This window comes from Amphiura filiformis, chromosome 12, assembly GCF_039555335.1.
Source record: "Amphiura filiformis chromosome 12, Afil_fr2py, whole genome shotgun sequence".
Classification (NCBI taxonomy): Eukaryota; Metazoa; Echinodermata; class Ophiuroidea; order Amphilepidida; family Amphiuridae; genus Amphiura; species Amphiura filiformis.
Window position 1 is genome coordinate 37,147,976 of NC_092639.1, and position 19,052 is coordinate 37,167,027.

Below are 19,052 nucleotides of genomic sequence, written 5' to 3' on the forward strand. Positions count from 1 at the left end.
AGGTGGTGCCAATTGTGTCCCACCACGGTTTTCGTTGCCGTTTGGAATGATGTTATTTAGTACACATTTATCTAAAAAAAAATGATAATAAATAAAAAAAAATAGAACAGAATCCCAATATTCATTCCAAAACATGGGGACAAAAGCATTATTTATTGACACTCCTTCATGATAAAAGAGGTTCTGTAATCAAGATTCGAACCACTGCCCTTTATCATTCATAGCGCACGCTCTGACGACTGAGCTAACGGGTAAGAAAGAACAACAGTGTGATATCGAACAGAAGAATATTCACAAAATATGAAAAAAATAATAATGGCAGAAATAATTATAGTGGTATTACGTCGAGGCTGCACACTTTTGACTAGACGTATCCTTAATGCTATTAGGATTTTACAACATGAATTTGGGCTATTTGAATGCGAGCGATGTCCAAAAAACATGCTGTTATTGGGGTTAAAAGAAAGGTGCATAGGCCCGGATGCATAGGGCAATTTTGGGGGCCCTGGACCCGGGCCTATTTGGCCAAAAAAATGGTAATGATCCGGCCCTGCTTTTACATATCCATTATTAACCCTTATTTAATTTTCGTCCTTCCTGTTCTCCCGCTTGCTAAGCCCCTGCATCATACGCACTCCCGATGGGAAAGGAACAGTTCTTAATATCCGTATTGGTCAATCGATCACAATTAGTTTTTCATTGCAGTTGTAGTTCAACTTTCCATTTAATATCTAAGAATACTGCAGGTTGACCTTGATTCGCGCCATAAGCATTACTTTTATAATAGGAATTCGATAATTTTATATGGAAAGCTATTTAATTCCCAGTGTTCTTTATTTTTCACGAACGTAATTGTAAGCACGCGGGAAAGCGTATTACTTACACATTATAGTGGTCGGTTAAATAAGCAACTTTGATCAAAACCCCGTACGTTTATATAGGCTAAAGTACATTTGTTATTTAGTATGCTTATTATCTTTCATTTAAAAACAAATAATTTGGTTTCTATCATGTTACGTTATGTACCTGGACTCTTTTGAAATCCGACACCAACAAATCGGTAAATGTCCAAATTTGGGAATTTTTTCATTTTCGCTTCTTTTTTTTTCAACCCAAATGTCTTGATGCCATATGTGAAGTGTCTAGCATGTTTAATAAATAAAAAGTGTTTTTGGTTGAAACCTTTCCTTAAGGATACGATACATGATTTACCGACAAGTGACTCATTTCGGAATGCGATCATGAATTTTGAAGAAAAAAAAGTTTCCACAGGCTTCGTTGGGACTCGAACCAGCGATTCTAAACTTCCTTCGATTATGCGTCTAGCGCTTTACCGCTCGACCACCGTGACAGTTGAGCGGATGAGTGTAATGATAAAAGATAAATCTCATAATGCCATCTTTAGCCTTTTGTTTACTAAAAAAAGACGCGTTTTGTAAAGATAGATTAGCCGTTTTATGCATAAATAGCACGAACGTTTGGGAAAGGTTTCAAACAAATAATAAAGACACTGATGTGATGATGAAATTGCGTAAGTCGGGAATTATCTGCGTCGCAATGTTTTGTTTTGGTTTTAGGAATTTGACCTTAAAATTTACGACTTCATGACATTATCATTCGAAATCAACAAAAGATATTTCAACACTAGGCCTATATGTCCTCATTCTTTCTCTAGAATGTTTTGTACATGTATGTGAAATAGCTTCAACAATGGTTCGCTGCATAATGGTAAAAATAGCCTTGACCTAAAAAAAGGGCGAGAGGTACCATATTTACGGATTCAGGCTAAATTTAAAATTGATATAAAACGTTTGTTTTTGATCGATTACAAAAATTAATTTTTGTCGTATAAAGAAATTGTATCTGGCGTGAATTACACTACAGTTTTTATTCCTAGGGCTCTTTGACTTCTTCAAATAATTTTTTTAATAAATAGAGTGAATCCCCTGGCCCTCTATAATTACGCACAAAAGATCGAGTCCCCTTAATGAACTATTTTCAACTTTTGCGATCATAGCATCCAGCGAATGGTCTTTGGCAAAAATTACATTGAACCGTAGCGATCGTGTAGACAGATTGAAACATCACAGATATATATATTCATACGTAGCGGTAAATGAAAATTAAAATAGAAAGCAAAATCTCTCTCAAATTACTCACCTGAGCGTTTTCACCGGGTCGACCGGTGCCCCCCCCCCCCCACACACACATTTCAAGCCGGATTGGCGCTAGAAGTTTCACTGAATGGCCCTACAATGAGAGTCAGTATAAAGGGTGTCCCAGAAAAAAATTACCGGGCGAATGAATTTGGATATAGTACCAGTAGGCCTAATTCGATTCGAAAATATGTATCTCGCACAGGGGACAATGAAAACACAGGCCTGCATTTTATTTCAGCTATATTTCAACAGACAAACACGACAACCAACGAGCATTTAAATTTGAGCTATCTGCAGTTGATAGCAAAATCACACGAATCCGACAAACACCAAAATGACATAAAACAGATAGGGAAATGTAAAAGCTTTATTTCAAAGTTTGTTTCAGCGTCATACGGTATTCGGTTCTTGAGATAATATTTCAATTTTAATATTACCACGGTAAATCAATGCAGGAGCTCTATAGACACCGGCACCAGAATCGAGCAAATTACGACATGTCTCGCCACATTTTCTTTTAGTATAAAAATCGGCACTAGGCCGAATGCAAAGCTAGTAAAGAAATGTTAAAATGACGAAGCTGACCAAAATTGCTATCTTCAGAAGATAGCAAGCAAAACAATAGTAATAAAAAAAAAAAGCGTTGCCTAGCACGCGTTGTAGATGATGATTCAGTACGGCACGAAACGGCAAAACTGCATTGAACGGGGTTGATCGCTCAGAGAAAAATTGGCATTAGACCGACTGCAGAGCTATAAAGAAATGTAAAAATGACGAAGCTGACCAAAATTTAAAACGGCACTTATAAAGAAGAGATTATCATATGCCTGTTTCTCTATTTTTACCTCCTCCCCCCCCCCCTTTTTTTTTTTTTTTTTAATAGCGCGGCATATAGGCCGAATGCCGATTTTCTTTAATTCGGGCAGAGTAACCGCGCGCGCATTTTTGGATTTTTTCGCTATATCTACTGAAGATAGCATTTAGAATCTCATCCCGATTCATTGCATCTTTCTACTCTAGAAGTAATGTTTTACATTATTTTCTCTAAAATTTTACTTCATCATTATGCGGCGAGTTTTTTCTTTATAATACATCAGTCCCGATCAGAAAGTGTAAAGCGATATTACAGACTCATCACTTTCCGCATCTGCCTGTTTCTCTATTTTTACCTCTCCCCCCCCCCTTTTTTTTGTTTTTTGTTTTTTAAATAGGGCGGCATATAGGCCGAATGCCGATTTTTTTATTTGTGCAGAGTAACCGTGCGCGTTTTATTTTTTTTTTTCGCTATATCTACTGAAGATAGGCCTAGCATTTAGAATCTCATATAGTCCCAAATTAACGCCTATAGTCCCAAATTAAACCAAAACAAAATGTCGCAACATTTGAAATTTTAATTTGATTCTCAGTAGATATAGTACCAGTAGGCCTAATTCGATTCGAAAATATATATCTCGCGCAGGGGACAATGAAAACATAGGCCTGCATTTAATTTCAGCTATATACTAGTATTCAGTAGAACAAAAAACCACATGCAGTTAAAATTATAAACCAAAGCAAAATGTACCAACATTTGAAATTTTAATTTGATCTTCAGAAGATAGCACACCAGTAACATGATTCTATAAAATATCGCTTTCGGGTGCATATACCACTATAAATCCGCCTGTGAAGCGGTTTCCGGTAAAAGTTTATCACGCCTATAGTCCCAAACTTTGCATAAAAATTCTAGATAATCGGTACAATGATTAACAATTTTAGTGTTGAAAATCGTGTTTTACTAGAACTTGTGAATGTGATCTCTACAAGTTTGAAAAGAAAATGCGAAAAATTGAGTGATTATGTGCGAATGAACAAACGAGGTCTGAACGCGGTTAGCAGTCGGATGTAAACACGGGAAACTGTGGCCTTTCTGTATGGAACTAATTTAGCACTAATTTTCTCAAAAATTAGTCGGACCTAAATGTGTAGTCATTTTCAGAAATGTTATGCAGAATCTTGTTCTAGTTATAGATATTATCAAATATATATTCAAAGTTGGACGTGACTCAACTTATGGCCAAAACGCGACCCCTATTTAGCACGTAAAGTCTATGGAAAGCTTTTTTGTGGTATGTACCCTTTATCTAGTTCAGCAGACAAAAACGACAACCAACGGGCATTTAAATTTGAGCTAGCTATCTGCAGTTGATAGCAAAATCACACGAATCCGACAAACAACAAAATGACATAAAACAGATAGGGAAATGTAAAAGCTTCATTTCAAAGTTTGTTTCAGCGTCATACGGTATTCGGTTCTATTTCAATAATATTACCCATGTAAATCAATGCAGGAGCTCTATAGACACCGGCACCAGAATCGAGCAAATTACGGCATGTCTCGCCACATTTTCTTTTCGTATAAAAATCGGCACTAGGCCGAATGCAAAGCTATATAAAGAAATGTTAAAATGACGAACCTGACCACAATTGCTATCTTCAGAAGATAGCAAGCAAAAAAAAAAAAAAAAAATTTAAAAAAAACAGAAAAAAAAACACCATTGCCTAGCACGCGTTGTAGATGATGATTCAGTACGGCGCGAAACGGCAAAACTGCATTGAACGGGGTTGCGCGCTCAGAGAAAAATCGGCATTAGACCGACTGCAGAGCTATAAAGAAATATAAAAATGACGAAGCTGAACAAAATTTAAAACGGCACTTATAAAGCAGAGATTATCATATGCCTGTTTCTCTATTTTTACCTCCTCCCGCCCCCCCTTTTTTTTTAATAGCGCGGCATATAGGCCGAATGCCGATTTTTTGAACAAACGAACGCGGTTAGCATGCAGTCGGGCCTTTTATCATGTTTATATGGTACTAAGTTTCTCAAAAATTAGTCGGACCTAAATGTGTATAGTCATTTTCAGAAATGTTATGCAGAATTTTGTTCTAGTTAACATGGTTAAGAACTGAAAACTGAAACTGAAAGTCTATGGAAAGCCTTTTTGTAGTATGTAGGCCTACCCTTTATCTCGTTCAGCAGACAAAAACGACAACCAACGGGCATCTAAATTTGAGCTATCTGCAGTTGATAGCAAAATCACACGAATCCGACAAACACTGTGACCAAAATGACATAAAACAGATAGAGAAATGTAAAAGCTGTATTTCAAAGTTTTTTTCAGCGTCATACGGTATTCGGTTCTTGAGATAATTCAATTTTAATGTAAATCAATGCAGGAGCTATATAGACACCGGCACCAGAATAGAGCAAATTATGGCATGTCACGCCACATTTATGTCACACCACATTTTCTTTTTGAAATCGGCACTAGGCCGCCGATGCAAAGCTATAAAGAAATGTTAAAATGACGAAGTTGACCAAAATTGCTATCTTCAGAAGATAGCAAGCAAAAAAAAAAAAAAAAAAAAAAAAAAAAAATAATAATAATAATAATAATAATAATAATAATAATAATAATAATAATAATAATAATAATAATAATAATAATAATAATAATAATAATAATAATAATAATAATAATAATAATAATAAATAAAAAAATACTGGAAAAAAACCATAGCCTATCACTTGGGAAGCTAACAAACAGAGGGAGTACAGTGACTGAAAATATCAGATGTGAAAATCTATCAATTGCACACACATTAATACAAATCAGCGTTATATGCTTAAATGTAATAGCCTGAGTAGACCTATGCAAAATGGGCAAGTGGACTACGGAGAAGTCTAATAAATGGTCGGAATGGCCCTGAATGCTACGATTGAGGTGACTTAAAAAAAACCCCAACATTTTGTTTCTTCAATAGTTTTAGACCTAATTTGTGTTCATGTCATAGTCTCATACAGATCATCCAACAATGTATTTTTGAATCATTAATAATTCAAATAATAATATAAGGCCATAATAATATTATAGACTAGGCCTATGACATGAACACCAATAATAGCTTAAGGCCGAGCAAAATAAAAACATGTTTCTCGTCCGGGTTTAAAAAAAAAGAGCAAGAAGGTTTTTTTATTTTCTATTTTTTATTGAAAAATAAGTGTAAATACCCATATAAACACCCGTATTAGCGTATAGAAATAAAATAATGCCTGAAAAAGGAGAAGGCCCTTTTTATTTTATTGTTCTGGTACTACACCCCCTCTATTGATCACAGAATCAAAAAATGTTTCTTGCATATTAGCAACTATAGAAAACATTTCAACTTCCAAGACATCTTTCTTCAAAAGTTGTAACTGAATTTAAAAAAAATTTGAAGCGGCTTCAAAAAAGGAAGCGGGATGGGATGAGAAACATGTTTTATTTTGTATTCGGCCTAACTTTGCATATTGAAGACATAAATGTTTTTTTGAGGTTTTTTTAAATTATTATTTTCAACAATGAATGATCCTAACATTTAGCTCTAGCTAGGTCCAGAGATATTCCAAATCCGGCATTTTTTCCCAAAAAAAAAAAAAAAATATGGCCAGGCCTAAGACAAACAACTTTTTTTTTGGTCTGTAAACTTTGATTACCATGATTACGGAGGTGCTCCTACACAAGAGGAGGAAATTGCTAAAGAAAGAAAGAAAGAAAGAAAGAAATGGCGACTTTACGGCAGACTCCGCTGAGTTGCAGTGGCCATACAAGACCTGTTGTTCATCTGGACTTCAGCGGCATTACTCCACACGGGTACTTCTTGATCAGTGCATGTAAAGGTAAGGTACATTTTAAACCCCAGTGTTTTCAGATTCCATCAGTCCATCCAGTTTTAGAGGCCTTTATTGGTTGTGAAAGTGATGTAAAGTATTCCGAATTCTGCTCCTTTGCATGTTTTCGTACATTCTCTATTGGGTGTCAGGACGTTTCGCCCCACACCAGTACATACCACTACCAGTTCGCCCCAATACACGTACATACCACTACCAGTTCGCCCCAATACACGTACATACCGCGACAAGTTCGCCCCAATACACGTACATACCACGACAAGTTCGCCCCAATTGACTCACTGTGTAAACTGTAAAGTGCCGTGAATGCAGTGCATGCGGTCATATGGCCAATCAATACAACTTCCAATTGTTTGCATTTATATTCATGTATTATGGAATAATCAATACGACCTATTCATATCATAATAATTAATACGGTATTATAGTAAAAATTATAGTATTATTATTATTATTTTCTTATGATAACAATAAAAAATAACTATCATTTAATATTATTAATAGTACTAGTATATATTAATCATATCTTAATTATTATTATATTATTGAATCACTTTACATTGTGTTGTTTAATTTGTTTATTTACTGTAGGCCTATGTCTTTGTAAACAAATTTGACGGTGTTCTATGAATTTTATGCCATTAAAATGTATTTTTGTATTTTATGAATTTGTCATGTTTTTACAATCCATTGTTCGTAACTAATACAATTTTTATTTTCAGTAGACAGTATGCAGTGCTGTTTTTAAATAAATGTTGAGTATTTGTAACAATTTGGCTGGTGATATATATAAACGTGTAATGCTATGAATTTGTTTAGAAACCCGTGTGATTCAGCCCCGACATTCAGTTGAGCTGACTATGTTTATGTTATGAAAACATTTTATTTTTGATCATGTACTTTTCCATCCATATGGGTTTTTGTTACTTATCTATATATTTTATCGAGTATGTTTTTACGACCCCGAGAATTACGGGCCGTGTTTTGAAATTGTGACGTAGGCCTATATTTGGAGGCACCCGAAGAAGAAAAAGTTGGGATTTTGTTTGCAAAACTGATTAAAGCCCAGTAGGCCTATTAATACGATTTCGGTCAAATTTTAATTTGGTTATCCTTTGGCAAAATATTATTAGTAACGAGCTCCTTTACCCACATCCAAAGACCCGTCCTTCTTTTTTTCACGCAAAAGGCAAATGTTTGCTCCCAAAACCATTTTGTGGGAAAAGTCCTATATGTTCAGATCTGCAGGCAGCCAAAAGATTTAATGGTGTCTTGCAGTGCATGCAGCATGCGCGTTTGAACGATACATACATTATTATATATCATCATGCATGGTACTGTATACTTTTAATGTAGGAGTGGGATTTTTGACGCTCTAGGCATATAACGTTTAACAATAACACCCCTCCACACCCTGCCCCGCCACATACTGAAGCTCACCTTCATTCAGCAGTATAAACACACTGAAATACTAGAAGAATTGAGCTTGAAATGGAAAATGTCACTTTTAGCACATAAATCTGAATTTGAGTTTTCTTTCTCCAATAATTCAAAATGGAAAATCTTTCCCAAATAATTTTGTTTCTTTGCTTGGTTAGCTATTCTCTATACATTTTTTGTACAACCACACCCGGTATACCCCCCCCCCCCCCCACACACACACACAACACACATCGTCATGATCGGTCACCCATATACTCAAACTTGAAATTTGGCGCAGAAATGGAAAATCACTTTGACACTTTGACAAATGTTATTGAAATCTAAAACCAAAGAAAACAACAAGATATTTATTTTAATTTAAGACCAGAGGAAAAAGCTGAACTTCTGGTATGGAAGAATGGAGTTTCCAACATTAGGCCTACTCATGATATTAAATGGTGTCTTTCATGCATGCAGCATGTATTATAGACATTATTATATCTTCATGCATGGTAATGTATTCGGTAATGTATAGGCTACTTTTCATGCAAGAATGGGATTTCTGACGTTGTAGGCATACTAAACCTTTTAAAAACAACTATTTTTATACACCCCTCCACCCCAAGTTACACAACGCACACCTTCATGAACAGTATTGAACAGAATAAAAGAATTGAGCTGAATTGGAAAATGTTACTTTTGCGCGCATAAACCGAATGTGTTTTCTTTCGCTATAATTGAAATGGAAAATATTTCCCATTTCATTCTTTTACAACATAATATAGGCTAAAGCAACGATTTCTCCGTGTTAAGAAATTAAAATTCCGTGTTACAAATTGGACGATTTCCGTGATTTTCCGTTTTCCAATAATTATAAAGCACTGAAAATTGAAAACAAACATGTTTTATAAGTGTATTTTGTATTACCTTATGACTGTAGTAGGCCTAGAATTAATGCTAAAATGGGTTGTTTAATGGTTGATTACTGCCAAATAATCACTTTTCTTTGTTTTATTTTGCAAATCAACACAACAGTTAGACATTTTACACAGTTTTTTACAATTTTGTGGCATTTTCAAATGTCCGTGGGCAAACCCCGATTTCCGTGAATTTTTCCGTTTTTCCGTATCACGGAGAAATCGTGGCTTTAATATAGGCCTAATACAATATTTCACACAAGAGATATTCAATTTATTTATTCTCTGAGAACAAACTTTTTCTTCTTCAATTTTGTTTTTACTTTAAAAATGTAAAAAAAAAGGGCGATAGCCTATTTAATGTTTAAAAATGTCAAAGCTTACATTGAACTCTGCCAAATTAATTATGTTTTTTAAGATATTGGAGCTACCATGGGTAAAAATCCAATTAATGGAACAATTTTGTGTAACGTGTTTAGGGCTGTGCAATAATTATGAGCCCCGGGTAAAATTTCCAAACGGCTCACCAAAATTCGCTTGCCCCCCCCCTCTCGCCCGCCAAAAATCGCTTGCCCCCCCCTCTCGGCTCGCCAAAAATTCTTTACCCCCCTTGAACATGTCTAGATGTATGTTGCAGCCCAGCGATCAGGAAAATTTGCATTTTTAAGCGTTTCGTACTGTTTTCCTAAGCCTTTTAGAGCGTTTTTATTAAAAGGCGCCCCAAGAATTCGTGCCAAAAATTGCTTGCCCCCTCTCAGCTTGCCAAAATTGCTTGCCCCCTCTCAGCTTGCCAAAATTGCTTCCCCCTTTCGCTCGGCAAAATTTCTTGCCCCCCCATTTTACCCTCCCCCAGGGCTCATAATTATTGCACAGCCCCTTATTGATAGGGGCTTTGATAAAATTAATTTGAAACATTATTTTCCCTGTTCACGCGCACGTGCAAGTATAGGTCTTCCCTATATCAAACACCCAGATTTGGAAGATACAGGTTATTCGGGTTTATGCATGATATCATTTTAAACTTCATATAACTCATTATTTTTCCTGTTCACACGCGCACCGTCTACATGGTCTACTATAGTCTATATATCTACCTCGTCGAGTCACCGGCACTAGCTTCGAAGTTTAGCATGTTTTGCATTATAATTCCAACAGTTTCTCCCCTCTACTGTTGATCTTACCAATACCATACTTGACCATTGCGGGGGTCCAAGCTTTACTGTCAGAGCCTATTGGCGTTGAAATCCCCCATCAAGATAAGTTTCTCCTTCTTATTGACTTTCTGAAGGTGATGTTGTAGCCCATCATAAAATTCATCACTCTCTGATTTGCATATAATTGACAGTTAATATTTCATCATGCCGATAGATTATGCTACTGTGCAGCAGTGCGCTGCAATGCGCCGGTGCTCCTTTGTTAAAAGGGAAATCCCTGATTGGACACAGTCAAAGAGCAATCCAATTTTATCATTATTATGTTTTGGATCCAATATTTTCACACATCAAGCACCCAGATTTGGAAGTTATACCTGAGACCATAATTAGGTATTATGGTCTCAGGTTATACGAAGTGGTCCTTTGTTACCAAAAATAAATAGATGTTTGAATTGGTGAATTGGCGCAATGGTACCTTCGTTGCATATTTTAGTATGAATTCAATAAAATAAATACCGTAACCACTTTCGATGAACAATTAAGACAGGTATACTCGACTGACAAATTACATTGATTAACATTTTGAGCAAGTTTGAATGGGGTGAAACTGAGTTCGTCTTACTTTCAGAAAATCTAGAAAATTAAATTAGAGGAATTAATTATTTGCGGTCATGGGTATTTGGGGCAAAATTGTGATATAAAATTGGATCGATTGAGCCCATTGGTCGAGCATGGTACCAAGATTTTCAAACGCCATGGCGTTTACTCAGAACAACAATTTTTGCGTATTCGCACTCTGTCGTGTTCATAACGATATAATCATGATATTCGGGAATAATTATGCCAGCTTATGTATTAGCGTATGATATAAATCAATAAAATAAGGCCGACATTTGTATTAACATCATCGAGTTAAAACATCCCGCCTTAAAATTGTTGGCATATTGAGAGGATTAGGACACATCGTACAATGTAAGATGTCCCGTGGTGTTTAAATCAATCATAATTAGTCTGTGATTGACAGGCAAGTTGCAGAAATTAAGAACAAAATGAATCATGATAACTGTCAATTACAATGTACAATATATCTGAAACATTATAAAATTATGATTATATAATTAAAATAATAGCATTTCAATTAAAGATATATATAATAATAAGTTATTGTAAAGAGTTGTAACGCGCATATCAAGCTATATGAGGATGAATATATAATTATCTGAGACTAATATTTAAAAATTGTTATATCTTTGATTATTTTAGAACATCACAGTTTAGAATGACCAGAAAACTTTCCTGACAGTTGTTACTATAATAATATTTGGCAAAGAATACTACCAAATTAAAATTTGACAGAAATCGTATTAATACTGGACTTTAACCAGTTTTGCAAACAAAATCATTGCATTTTTCTTCTTTGTGGCACTACCTCCGGGTCTTAATCAAATTGAGAGCATACTAGGCCTACATGTCAAGCAATCGATCGTAGTGTGTAAGGCACACGGCCGCGGGCCCGGGGACTTGTCAAGCAAGGTACGCCGTCGGTGTGTTCTGGCACTTTTGCGTGCTTTGGTCACGGTACCATTGATTGAACCAGGATTGAACACATATCACACCGGGCGTTTTCGGCGGAAGTGGCAGCAAATATCCGCCGCTTACACGCGGTGCAAAAAGCGGGCAAAAGTCAGTGCACCGCCCGGGTGCACCGCACGGAACCCACAAAAGATCGCAAAGCTGCTGCTGGCGTTTGTTTTGCTAGTTGTACATAAAATTGCCAAATATATTTTTTTCAGTCCTTTTAATAGTTTCATTATGTCAAAGAAGATCTTCTCTGATTTAATATGTTTATAGGACTGCAAGTTTTGAAAGTTTTGAACATCTCAAACTTATTTTAACTGAGTTTGAGTCGGTAAAATAAAAATACACAAAACTCGCAAGAGTAAGAGTTTTTTGTTGTTTTTATTTTCTTTTATATAATGTTTTGTTTTGCCATAGATTATATAAATTATTACACTGGCGATTTATAAGTAATTTACATCATGTTTAACACTACTAGTACTATGCACGCTACGGCAACGTTATACACGGTGAGTCAATTGGGGCGAACTGGTGGTGGTATGTACGGGTATTGGGGCGAACTGGTCGTGGTATGTAATGTGTATTGGGTGAACTTTTTGGGGCGAATAGGTTTCGGGGTGAGACGTCTCGCATTCCTCTATTGACATTATATCCAGGCTGGACACATCACACTACCGTGTGATGTGTCTTGTCTTGTCTTGTCTTGTAGGTGTACTGTCCCACGCCCCAAAGTCGGAGCTAAGTGGACAGGATCGGTGGTAGCGCGATGTAATTTCTGTGTTTACTTGAGGTAGTGCTTGGTGATTGTTGCCTTGAATAACTTGTTGCTGGTAATATTTGTTGTTTCTTCCGGTAGTTGGTTCCAGTTTCTAATAGTGAGTGGGATAAATGAGTTCTTGTAGCAGTCTTTGCTGGTTTGAATGGGGATATAGCAGTTCTTATGAGAATGACGAGATATACGCTTGACCGGGTGCAGCAGGTTTTGTATCGGGATTGCTAGGAGACCCTCCCGTGCCTTATGGAAGTTTGTGAGTCTGATGATTTTCCTACGAGTAGCGAGGGGTTCGATACCCAGTTCAGACATCATGTCTGTCACGCTACTGTAACGACCGTGAAGTCGCTCATGATGAATCTAACAGATCTTCTTTGAACAGCTTCCAATTTGTCAATGAGAATTTGTGTATAAGGATCCCATACGGCTGCACTGTACTCTAATGGGTCTTATAAGAGTTATGTACGCAAGCATTTTGATGCGCCTACTACATGATTTTAGATTTCGACGAACAAAGCCAAGTGTACGGTTTGCCTTAGCAGTAACTCTTGAAATATGCTGGTTCCATTTCAGGTCGTTGGAGATTTCAACGCCTAAGTAACTGTGGCAAGATGTTTCCTGAAGTTGGGATCCATTCAATGAATAATTGTACTGAAGTGGAGATCTGCCATGGGTAATTCTCATCACAAAGCATTTTTTCTCATTAAACCTCATTTGCCATTTATTCTGCCATTCAGTGAGCTTGTTGAGATCCTGTTGTAATTGATCTGCATCAGAAGAATCTGTGATTGTGCGATATAGAATGCAATCATCAGCGAATAGGCGGATGTTAGATCTGATGTCATGTGGTAAATCGTTGATGAAAATAAGAAACCATAGGGGCCTGTCACTGTGCCTTGTGGAACACTTGAGGTAACACTGGCCACTCAGAACATTCACCATTCACAAGTACTCGCTGCTGTCTCTCAGTGAGGAAAGTTTTGATCCATTCATACAGCTTTCCTCTGATTCCATAATCGTAGATTTTGGCGAGAGAGACGTTTATGTGGAACCTTATCAAAAGCTTTCATAAAATCCATGATTATCATGTCAGTCTGTTTGTTGGTGTTCGCTGTTGATGTAAGATCCTGAATGGTGGAGATCAACTGAGATTCGCAGGAGTGACCTTTTCTGAACCCGTGTTGTTCTTTACATAGAATGTTGTTAAGGTCAAGATGATTCATGACGTTTGAATGCACGATGTGTTCCATTATTTTGCTGCAAACTGAAGTCAAACTGACCGGCCGGTAGTTCAGAGGTAGAGTGCGGTCACCTTTTTTGTGAATCGGGCTGATGTTTGCTTGCAGCCAATCTCTGGGTAGTCTACCTGTGTCCAGTGAAGATTTGAAGATAGTGGTTAAGGCTGGGGCTATTTCCTCGGCGGTTGTCTTCAGGACCCAAGGAGTAATTCCATCCGGACCCGCCGCTTTGTTCGGATTAGTCTCTTCCAGCAGTTTCGGACGCCTTCTTCTTTGATGTCAAAGTCTGGAATACTAGTGATGTGACGACCAAGAGATGTTGGTATGGGAATGTTGTCTGTGTCCTCCTGCGTAAAGACGGACTTGAATTGAGAATTAAGGAGGTGAGCTTTCTGCTTGTTGTCTGAAATCATCTGGTCACCATCCTTCAGGACTTGGATGCCACTGTTGTCTGCTTTCATGGACTTAATATAGCTGTAGAATTGTTTGGTGGATTCCAGGGTTGTGTCGTGAATATAGCGTCTCTTTACGCCGAGAATTATATTTAATTTCCTTCCTAGTTCTTTGTATCTTTGCTCTGATTCCGGAGTAGGATTGCGTTTCATGCTGTTGAAGGCACGTTGTTTCTGTTTGTATTTCCTTTTCAATTCCTGATTAATCCATGGTGGAGGTTTGTTGCCCGAGACCATCTTGGTAGGAATGTTAGTATTCACTGCTGATTGGACTCGTTCGGAAAACTCCGTCCACAGGCATTCAGTAGAGTCAACACTGATGTCTTTGGTTTTGAAATCCTCACTTATTTGTTGGATCTCATTTTTTAAACCATCTACATTTGCCTTGCTATAGAGGAAGATTTTATGGGGTTTTCTTTTACATTTCTTGGGTTTGGTGTTGATAGAGATAACTGGGATAGTATCATGATCACTCATGCCTGGTATGTACTTGACATTATCAACGAGAGATGGGTTTGTGGTCATAAACAGGTCCAAGATATTTTCAGCTCTAGTTGGTCTATCGACCATCTGTTCAAATCCGAAATCACTAACAAAGTCAAGCAACGATTGACATATGCTGGGGAATCTGCCGCCCGCATTGACGCTTAGGTCAGTCCAGTTAACATCGGACAGGTTGAAGTCTCCCCCAACCAGCGTTGCTGTGACTAGGGATGTTGAGTTTATTGAAAGAGACTCTAAGCTGTTCAAAGTATGCAGCATTGTTATCTGGTGGTCTATAAAAGGCCCCAATAACAAGCGATTTGCAGCCTATCATGTCTATTTGTAACCACACTATTTCACACTCGCTATCTAGATCACATCTGTGTGTGGCAATTAAATCATCTTTAAAACAATCATGACACCACCATAACTAGTGCCTCTCCTGGTATCAATTGGCCTATCCTTCCTCACAACATGATAACCTTTAGGGAGGATTTCACAATCATTAACCGAGTCATCAAGCCAGGTTTCAGTGGCTATGATTATGTCAGGTTGGTCGACTTCGATGCTCACAGCAAGCTCAGAGGTTTTATTTTTCACACTCTGAAAATTAATTATCATTATTTTCATCTGAGGCTTGATAATTGGTGTGGCATCATTTTTGTTGTTAATTTTGTTTGGAGAGGAAGAGGCTAGTGGAGATTCGAATGAATCATCAGAATCTACTGAGCCAGTTCTGGTGGTGTTAGTGCTAGAGTTGATTCCACTATAGCTAAAATAATAATTTCTCGATCATGAGAGTATGAATGTACTGCGTGCACTGCGTAATGTCGCAAGTTTAGTGGAATGACACGATAAGCGCGACTCGATTGTGCACGACAGGAAATGCAGCGCAACCCAAAAGCGTGTGTGGTAGGCGCTGTACGCTGACGCAATTGTCATTGCGTGCCTATTGAGCTCTCATGATCGAGAAACTATTATTTTAGCTATAGTGCTTGAATCTGAGAATCTAATGGCTGTGTCGAATAAAGAGGAAGCGAAGTTCCCCACGCCGCACTGGCAGCAGTACCATGATTCTCTGCTGTTTAAGGCATCATAGATAAATGATCCCATATCAATACAATTTGTGTGGTACCATTCATTGCATTGGTCATAAGCAACAGCCTTCTGACCCCATCTGCAGGCTTTGTTACAAATGTAACAAGGGAATTTAGGTGGTCCCGGATTAGGGTGGCAATCTCCTGCTTGCAAAATATTGATCATGCATAAGTAAGTGAGACATAAGTAAGCTTTCCTACCCGTTTGAGGAACAATATACCTCCTTCTATCCAGAAGAGCAAGGTAGTACTTGTGCTCAGGTTTAGAGAACATGCTCACTTTAGACATAATGGTCAAGGCATACCTGGTATCACAAAAATTATCAGAAGTATCAAGAGTATAGGTCATGTCACACTCTTTATACAACGAGAATACTTGATATGTGAGAGCGTTATCCAATGGTGATGAAATGTCCAAAGGGGACGCGTGGTACATAGAAATGCCTACAATGGCGTCAAAAACACAATCCATGCTATCTAATGGGGATATACTGTTATCCAATGGGGATACAACATGTGTGTACGTAAATATGATGGTGTCAATATCACAAGTCACATTTTCCGATGGGGGTACTAAGTGAACAGGAATGGTAGTATAGAAAACACAAATCATGTTGTTCAATGGGGAAACATGCTTATACCTGGAAGTACTATCCATTCGGGGTATGCTGGTCTCCAATGAGGAAACAAAGTGCATAGAAATGATGGTATTAAAAGCGCAAGTCTTGTTGTCCAAAGGGGAACATGGTTGTACCGGAAAATGCTACCCAATGGGGATATACTGGTATCCAATGAGGGTGCTATGTACACAGGAATGGTGGTGTCAAGAATATAAGTCATGTTGTCCATTGGGGAAACATGGTTATACCTGGGAGTACTATCCAATCGGAATATGCTGTTCTCCAATGGGGAAGCGAGGTGCGCTGAAATGATGGTATTAAAAGCGTAGGTCATGTTGTCCAATGGGTAAACATTGTTGTACCTGAAAATACTATCTGAAGGGGATATAATGTTATCCAATGGGGGTACCTGGTACCCAGAAATGGTGGTATCAAGAACACAAGTCATTGTGTCCAGTGGGGAAACATTTTTATTCCCGTCAAAACTATCAGATGGGGTTTTACTATTTTCCAATGGGGGTACTAGGTATGTAGAAATGGTGGTATCAAAAATACAAGTCATGTTGTCCAATGGGGATACATGTTGACTAGAAGTACTATCCAATGGTGGTGTACTGATATCCACTGGGGATACATGGTACATAGAAAAAGTACCAGTATCAGAAACACAAGACATGTTATCCAATGGGGAAACATGGTAATTGGAAGCACTATCCAATGGGGATGTACTGGTATCCAATGGGGATACATGGTACATAGAAATAGTAATGTCATAATCAAAATCACAAGTCATGTTATCCAATGGGGATACATGGTAATTAGAAGTACAGTCCAATGGGGATGTACTGATATCCAATGGGGATACACGGTACATAGAAATAGTAATGTCATAATCAAAATCACAAGTCATGTTATCCAATGGGGATACATGGTAATTAGAAGTACTATCCAATGGGGATGTACTGATATCCACTAGGGATACTTGGTACATAGAAATAGTGATATCAAATTCAAGAACACAAGTCATGTTATCCAATGGGGATACATGGTTAGAAGTACTATCCAATGGGGATGTACTGTTATATCTGGATTCACTGTTCATTGTAATAACATCAAAAACACAAGTCATGTTATCCGATGGGGATACATGGGGATTTGTGGTACTATCCAATGGGAATACATCATACATGGTGTCAAAAGCACGAGCTGTATCCAATGAGGATACATGGTGATTAGAAGTATTGTCCAGTGGGGATGTACTGTTATCCAATGAGGATTCATGGTTCAAAGCAATGGTATCAAAAACATAAGTCATGTTGTACAGTGACATGGTATCAATATCACAAGTACTATACAATGGCGGTACATTGTACCTGATATCAAAAACACAAGACATGTTATCCAATGAGGAAACATGGTGATTTGACGTATTGTCCACTAGGGATATACTGCCGTCAAATGGGAATATATGGTGCATAGTTATCATGGTATCAAAAATACAAGTTACATTATCCACTAGGGATACATGGTTCATATGACTATGGGTAATAGTATCAAAAACATAGGTCATGTCATCCCATAGGGATACATGGTGGTACATTGAATTGTGGGTACTACTATCCGCAGGGGATATCATGTTATCCAGTAGGCCTAAGGATACATGGTACATATTATCATCAAAAGTAACACAAGTCGTGTTTTCCAAGTGATATACTTGAAATATATATTTCTGGTGAGATACTTGAAATATGTGAGTAGCAATATGGGGCTTACAAGTAGATAAGCCTTGATACTCATGGTCATAAAGATGATAATCCTGATCATGAGGATAATATTGATACTCCTGATCATGAAGATGATCAAGGTATCTATTCAAGTATTTGTCATATTCATTATTTACAATTACATTTGTATGCATTAGAAAAGAACAAAATATCATCAATGAAATATGGCTCACAATAATTTTGGACTCCATAATTGTAAATGGAGATCACTTCCATAGGGCAAAAGGAACTTTGGGCAGGTCCCTTCGCTCCCCCGATACTATTCCCCACTACAACCCGGCCGCTCGCGTTTTACTCAGACATTGTTGCTATTCCCGCCGCCATTTTTAAAAATCAATAATACAGGTGCACACAAAATGGCGACTATCACTGCTTAGATCATGCGATAAAAATTGAACATCAAAATACAACTCAAATCACGAAGAAAACTGAAAAGTCACCGGTTACAGTTTGTCACTGGTGTTTTACAAACCACTAGATTCCATTTGTAGCCGACAAAGTTCCTTCAAAAGGTGAAAAACTCAGGCGAAATTGCAGACGATGTTGAGCTGCGAGCACTACCTCACACAGGGTGTCCAGTTCTTCGCCGAACTTGCATATAAGATGGAGAGTTTAGCATAACGGCCTGCCTATTTACGCTTCCTGAAAACACTCTTGCACATAA

The 19,052-nt window shown here is 37.6% G+C and overlaps 1 protein-coding gene across 1 annotated transcript in view; it reads left to right on the forward strand.

Annotated features, from left to right (window-relative positions):
* Positions 1 to 6,714: 6,714 nt before the first annotated feature.
* The window catches only part of LOC140166147 (serine-threonine kinase receptor-associated protein-like), a 72,968-nt gene continuing 60,630 nt past the window's right edge, over positions 6,715 to 19,052 (forward strand). The window contains exon 1 of the mRNA XM_072189536.1: positions 6,715 to 6,859. Coding sequence (XP_072045637.1) covers positions 6,745 to 6,859 — 115 coding nt within the window. The 5' untranslated portion in view covers positions 6,715 to 6,744. The remainder of the gene's footprint in view (positions 6,860 to 19,052) is intronic.